Source organism: Stereum hirsutum (assembly GCF_000264905.1).
Source record: "Stereum hirsutum FP-91666 SS1 unplaced genomic scaffold STEHIscaffold_39, whole genome shotgun sequence".
In the NCBI taxonomy this organism is placed as follows: Eukaryota; Fungi; Basidiomycota; class Agaricomycetes; order Russulales; family Stereaceae; genus Stereum; species Stereum hirsutum.
In genome coordinates, this window is record NW_006763169.1 from 1 (window position 1) to 7,691 (window position 7,691).

General features: G+C 52.2%; 1 protein-coding gene across 1 annotated transcript; it reads left to right on the top strand.

Annotated features, from left to right (window-relative positions):
- Positions 1-364: 364 nt before the first annotated feature.
- STEHIDRAFT_164046 (uncharacterized protein) lies at positions 365-4,699 on the top strand (the record flags this gene model as incomplete). The annotated part of the gene is made up of 1 exon (XM_007311779.1): positions 365-4,699. The coding sequence occupies one exon, from the start codon at positions 365-367 to the stop codon at positions 4,697-4,699; it is 4,335 nt and encodes a 1,444-aa protein (XP_007311841.1).
- Between the last annotated feature and the right edge of the window lie 2,992 nt (positions 4,700-7,691).

Here is a 7,691-nt window from a genome sequence, read left to right on the forward strand (position 1 = left end):
TAAGGGGCGGCTAGGGATACGGTGTGGCACTCAACATGAGTGGGCCACATCTATCCTAAGCGCCACTTCCGCGTTGCTGTATCCGGGCGATCGATCTTATCTTATCACGCGCGCTTGTTTGCTCCTGGCAAACAAGCCAGATCTCGTATATATATTCATGGACTCTCGTATGTACTCTGTATCTTACTTGTAACCTTCGTACCTCTTGGAATACCATCCGCACCCTCGACGGGCAGGCGGGTACCGTTCTCTCAGGCGCGAATACCTCAAGACCAAGACCCCAACCTCTTACACTTTTTGAACGTCCGCAAGATCTATCTACTGTGCGTACTTTTTATTCCAACCAATATCCCCAATATCTTCCATGAGCTCCCGAGGCCGTGGAGGAAATCGCGGAGGAGGATCTGGTGATCCGTCCTCCTCGAACACGCGAGGCGGCGGTGCAAGGGGTGGTGGAGCAGGCAAGAGGCCGAGGACCAGGGCAGTGACTCGCGGCGCCGATGATGGCTCCCACGACTCGCAAGAGTCGACAGACCGCGAGTCCGGCGATGAGCAGACCGACGCTCTCGACCAACGACCATCATCCCCCCTTTCCGCCCCTCCTTTTACAGCCCCCTCTCCATCCAACAATGGGACCCATTCCCGAACCCCGACGCCCGACCTCAAAAATTCCGATGACGATGACGAAGAAGCTCAACCGGAGCAGCGTCACCGTCAAACTCAACAGGTGAGTCAAGGCGCCACAACGAGTGGCGCAGCCTCTGCAGGGAGAGCCCAACGAAGGCTCTCCGATGATCAACAATCCCTTCAGAATGAAGGGATGGATAGACAATCGTCTATGGCCCCCTCCAATGACCCTCTCGTCGAAACCGTCGAGCAGAAATTGAGGGCGGCTCGGAAAGTGGCTACCGGGTTGTCGGCGCTTCATGCGTCCACAAGGGAAGCTTACTCCGACTATGACGAGAAAACGCGTCGATTCCTGCAAGAGCAGGGAGAGATGCGCACTCGTATAATGGACGAGAGCCAGGCTATCATCGATAACCTGGTGGAAATTGAAACCGCCTTCGAGCAAGACGGGCGGTTTCGATTTTCGGAACCTTTGGTATCTGCCGAATTGGCAGATATATACTCTAAAAGCGGGACTCGAACACCTAGTAAAAGGGTCCCGCATAGTAATCCGATGCCCTCATCCTCATCCAATAAGGATGCAGAGGCGCGAGTGGACAAAGGTAAGTCCAGAGCAATTATGACTCAACGGGAGACATCAGAAGATGTCAATCCGTTTGAGAGACTAGAGGGTGAGTCCGACGCCGATTACCGGCGAAGGACTGGACCTGTTCACGCTCGTGTGGAGCGTGAAGAACAAGAGGCCGCAGAACAGCAGCGACAGCTGGCTGAAGACGCGGCCGCTGAACATCGCCGAGCTCAAGAAGAGCTCGAAGCACACAGGCTCGCAAGGCAACAAGCTGAGCGAGCCGGAGAGGCAACTGGGGAAGGATCTAACGGTCCTTACAGACCTGATCCCCATCAGTGGCAGGGTGAACCTGAAGAAGAGTACCGTATACGGGTACGTAACTTCAGGAGGATTAATGGCCCTGCTCCTCCTACGACCCCTACGCCTCTGCGTTCGATAATACGAACCCCAGTAACACGCCGGGAAGAGGTGAGGTTTGCTGACGGTCCTCGTTATCAAGACGAGGACCCTGGACCCTCAATCAGCGCACGAGTTCCAAATACTGGAGCTAGTGCTTATGCTGATTCGGACTATATTCCCCCTTCGTCGTATTCTGCTACCAGGCCAGTGCAGGCAGGTAGTGCAGCGTCTCAAGTGAGTACTTCGAGACCAGCAGGATGGGATCATCAGGATCATGAGCTACAGCTCATAATCGAGATGATCCATCATCACCTCGACAATGAAGTGACAAACTCCGCGGGAGTAGCGTTCGCAAAGAACCTCAAAATTGAGGTCGCGCAATACTCTGGAGCTGACGATCCGGATGGATTTCATACCTTTATGATGAAATTCATCCGCCAGCTCCGGATGTACAAACTTTGTGGTCAGAGTGATGAGATGGAGCAAGAACGTATTCTTGCTCTAGGGCAAGTCCTTAAGGGTACTGCGCAGACCTGGTTCAACCAGGAATACGACAGTATCAGGGGATTTACCCGTCACCAAACATTTGAGAGTATGGTGAGCGCCTTATACCGGCGCTTCATCCATACATCAAGTGCTCGTGTTGCTAACGAGCAATACGAGAACTGCAAGTGGTCAGCGAAAGACACGGTCGGAGGATTCTACGACCGTCTGTTGACCGCAGCAGAACGTTTGAGGAGTATGCCAGACGCATACTCACTCAAATGTAAGTTCTTTTATCAACTGCCGTCGAAGTTACGCCGACAGGCGATACTCCAGCAGAGGGTAACCCCCGAGGACTCCACAATGGCGGAGCTCCTCGATGCCGCTAAATGGTGCGAGCGTGGATACACACTCGCATCCAACTTCGAAGCAGAAGATGAGAGAAAAACGAAGACAAGGTCTTCATCTCTCAAAATTATTAGCAGGGATAATAATCCCTCTAATAATAGACCCTCCTCTAGTAGGCCGACGTCAAGGCCTACGAATCACCATAATCCGTCGGGGTCAACCAGACCCCAAAGAGACCACACGAGGAGTAGGACCCCGAGGGACTCTAACCCACGGGACTCTACTCCACGTAGGACGGACTCTACTCCTCGTCCGGCTGCCTCTCGTCCTCAAGGAGGGCAAACACAACGGCCCAGCGACCCGAACGCGTGCTACAATTGTGGCAAGCTGGGGCACTGGGGCAGAGATTGCCCTCAGAAGGATGACAAGGATAAGCAAAGGGACGGGGCTAACAAAAAGCGCCGCTTATATGCGCAGCGTCCGGTCGATGACCGAAGCAACGATGAACAAGAGAATGACCGTCCGACTGACGGTCATGTCCCAAGAACTACAAATGAGGACACTCTACCAGAGGGTACCCCATTTGTCGAATATTCCGACTCGGAGAACGGTGCAGGAGACTACACCGACCGCTCTGGTGATGAAGGATCACCAGGCGAAGACACCTCCGATGTGGAAACTGATAGTGATGATGATAACCCCCGAGTGGGAGCCATGAGGCTCCGTGGGGGTTGTGGCGAGGAAACAGAGGCAAATGTCTCTGATTCTGCGATAACTGTCGATTCGTCAGACTCTGAAGGAGACGAGAACGACGAAACGGCGACGATAGGGCAGTCAATGAGACTGCGAGTAACTAATCGTCGTTTCGACGATTCTGAAGGCGAATATGACTTCGAATCAGGCGATTTTGTCGAAGCCCGCGTAGAGTTCGTGCCTGATGGCGACACGAGCTTTAATAGCGAAATGGAGGTGGAGGAATCACTCCAGCGCTCTGAGGGCGAGGAGTCTCCTCCTCCAAGTCGCGCTCCCACACCAGAACGCCCAATGCGGTCGTTCGTGGTCGAGCAGGCTGACGACACAACGGACGGAACTGTCTCTTCATTTGAAGGACAGCCTGGTAATGTGCCGACCCTGGGTGAGGCATACTCCCTCGGATGGCAAAGTGCCCTGAGGATGGCTCTCACGGTGATTGAAGCCCAGAAGGATGACATGTCCGACCAAGATGGTTTGGGCATGTTAATAAAGGAAGGAATCAGTCGGGCAGCTCGAGAGGTCAACAACTTGTTGACTGATGAGCCCCCGGTGGTAAACTTACCCCCTCCTCCTCCCGTTGGCAATAAGCTCAACGAAAGGAGTAGCAAGGTTGCCGATTCTATCCTCCGCGAGCGTCGCAGGCAGAAGAAGCGACGTCAGCGCCAGAATAGGAATGAGCGGCTGCATACCGCTGAAGATTTGCTGGCAGAAGTAGCAGCGGAGGTTGCTGCTACGAACAGCGAATCTCACGAGCAGCCCTCAGTATCTATGATGGCGATGAACCCCTCGCGTGAGCGCACCAACAAGGAGGAATACCGTCCTACGTGGGTGTATGACGCCAAGATCGTCAAGAGTGGCAAACAACCAGTACGAGGCAAACGCGAGGCCATCGTACTGGCTGTAGAAATCGATATCGCAGGGTTGAAGTGCTACACGCTCTTCGACTCTGGGAGTACGACCAACGCCATCAGTCCTGATGTTGCAGTTGTGTCGAAGACCCCACTTGTCGAGCTGGATGAGCCAATGACTCTCCAACTGGGTACAGTTGGCAGTAAGTCGACCATAAACTATGGTACGCATGCCTTGGCCAAGATGGGTACCTCCTCATTTGAGGCGTATTATGATGTCGCTAACATCGACTATTATGATGCGATTCTGGGAACCCCGTTCCTACTGCAGCACAAAGTCATACTTGACTTTGGCAAAAAAGCAGTAGAAATTGACGGCCAGACTTACCCGGCATTGACTCTCGAACAAGAGAGGGTCGTGCGTCGTCAGCGACGTACGTTCCGCCGTCAAGTTGACGAGGCCGCATTGTACGCCCGGGATAAACCCCCGGTGGCACGCGTACACACCATGAAGGATGTTAATAAACATCCTCAATCTCTATCAACCGAGGAGATTCTAGCGTCCGATGTGGCCGCCCCGCCTACTGTCCCTCCTCCGTCTGTCTCTCCTCCTCAGCATCGCGTTTTCGGGAACCGAAATGTGAGCGTTGAGGAGGTTCCGGATGAGGAATGAATCCCTCGCGCGACCTTGGCAAATGCTGAGGCCGCTCGAGTAGGGGAGGAAGTGGTGGAATCAGCAGAGCCACCACAACCACAGAAGGACCCCGATAAAATTCGGAAGATGAAGGCTTACAGCCGTAGTAAGCCTAAGGTCGACCTCTCATCAATAGAAGAGAAGTCGTTCCCTACTGTACACAGTTCGGAACATGTACCTGATAGGTACATCCCGAAAGACGAACAACGTCAAGCCCGACGTTATCTCAATCTGAAGGCAGCTCGAATTGAAGCAGCCGAGAAGGAGGAGAACGACGCAGAGATCGACATCCTTCGTAAGGCTTGGTATGAGTCTGCGAAGGATGTTATATGCGAAGTTCCCTTGACCCTACCTCCGATGAGGGCGATAAACCATCGCATACCTCTAATGGATGAGAGTAAGGTGGAAAAATACCACCTTCCTCGATGTCCAGATGTTCTTAAAACCCAATTGAGGGATAAGATCATCCGATACACAAAAGCCGGCTGGTGGATCGAAAGGACCACCAACCAAGCCGCGCCTATGTTATGTATCCCCAAGAAAAACGGTAACCTACGTACCGTTATAGATTGTCGTAAACGGAACGACAATACATGGAAGGATATCACTCCATTCCCGGATCAAGATCAGATCCGGATGGACGTAGCTGCTGCTAAGTATCGCTCAAAGATAGACATGAGCGATGCTTACGAGCAGATACGAATTATGCCGGAAGATGTGTGGAAAACAGCGTTTGCCACCATCTATGGCACGTTTGTGAGCACTACAATGCAACAGGGCGATTGTAATGCTCCGGCTACATTCCAACGTCTGATGACCCATGTATTTAGAGAATACATAGGTGATTTCGTTCATGTATACATGGACGATATCTTCATCTTCTCGAACTCGAAAGATGATCATCAGAGGCATATAGGGCTCGTTCTGGACAAACTGCGCCAGAACCAGCTCTACCTCATCGCATCGAAATGCGATTTCTATTCCAAGCGAATGGATTGTCTCGGTCACGTCATAGACGAACGAGGAATCCACGCCGACTCGGACAAAATGTCCAAGGTCAGGAACTGGCCCACACCGAAAACCTACAATGAGGTCCAACGGTTCCTAGGGCTAGTCCAATACCTTTCGAGCTTTATGCCTGACGTGTCAATGTACTCGTCTGTGCTCTCGGGTATGGTACGAAACGGGCGTGAATTTCTTTGGCGACCCATACACGACCATTGTTTCCGTATGATACGTGAGATGGCATGTAAGTACCCTATCCTCAAGCCCATAGATCCCAAGTCAAACGAGCCAATATGGGTCGTTTGCGACGCCTCCATTTATGGCGTCGGTGCTGTATATGGACAAGGAGAGGACTGGCAAAATTGCCGTCCTGCTGGTTTCATGTCCAAACGATTCTCTGCGGCGCAGAGAAATTACCGGACCTACGAGCAGGAGACTCTCGCAATGATTGAGGCCCTTGCAAAGTGGTCCGATAAACTGCTCGGACGGCAGTTCACAATAGTGACTGACCACAAGGCCCTTGAGTTCTTCGACTCACAGAAGAACCTGACTCCGCGTCAAACGCGCTGGTCAGAATTCTTGCAACCCTATAACGCTACGATAAAATATGTCAAAGGGCGACTTAACAAAGTCGCCGACTGTTTTTCGCGTTATTACAAGAGAGTCGAAGGAACTCTTGACGAGTCTGATTATGCCAATATGGATATTAAGCTCGATCCCAATGGGGACGACTTGATGCCCCAACGCTCGCTCGAAATTCGAGCTATGCAGTTGAGGACGAATCGGAAGAAGACCACTGAGGAGTCAAGGTACCCTCAGTTGGTCGCAGAGAAGGCGTTTCAGCGTCCTCAAGAGCCCCGCGACGAAGAGGTCGTCAAGCTCGAGGAATATGCGGAGACGCCTGTGGCTCAGAAGGTGAAAACCACCTCTGCGGAAAAGCTATATCGACTGGAGGATGAACTTAACGGTTCTCCTCCACCATCAAACTTACCTGCAGAAATACAGAGTGAGTATGATGGGTGGCTTGGGAAATTGTCCTCGCAATATGCTGAGGATAATTTCTTCGCGAAGATCGTTGGGAATCCTGACCATTATTCAAGCTTCGAATATGATCAGGGTTCCGGACGCTTGTGGACCTATACTTCTCAACTCGAGAAGGTGTTGTGCCTTCCTATTGGGAAGCACAAAGACAGGACGCTTAGAGAGCTCGCAATTGCGACTGCTCATAAGGTCGTAGGTCACCTGGGAGCCGACAAGACGTCGGCTTACCTCCGTCATCATTTTTGGTGGCCAGGTCTGGGGACGACAGTCGACAAGTTTTGCGCATCTTGCGAGACTTGTCAAATGTCTAAGACCGCGCCGCAAAAACCAGCGGGTCTTCTCCACTCCTTGCCTGTACCAAACCAGCCTTGGGAATCCATAGCTATGGATTTCGTTGGCCCGTTCCCGAAGTCGAGCGGATATGATTACCTGTGGGTAGTCATAGACCGGAAGACCTCCATGGTTCACTTAATACCAGTAACCACGAAGGTCACGACTATCGAGCTCGCAGAGCTGTACCTCTGGGAGATCGTGCGACTGCACGGTTTCCCATTGTCCATAGTGTCCGATCGCGACACTAAATTCACTGCGGCGTTCTGGAAAGAGCTACATAGACTCGCCGGAACAAAGCTTCTCATGTCTACTTCGTTCCACCCTCAAACAGATGGTGCGTCCGAGCGTGCGATACAAACGATATCGAAAATGCTCCGGACCATGGTCGAGCCCACTCAAACAGATTGGGCCGATTGGCTCCCTATGGTAGAGTTCGCCATGAATTCCAGTGTCTCAGCAAGTACTGGTTATGCTCCCTTCGAGCTTAATTATGGGTACTTGCCGAAATGGATGGCCACTCCTGTAGGGGAGAGTCCATACCGCGGGGTTAATTACTTTGCGGAAAAGGCTCGAGCCAATTTACAACGGGCTC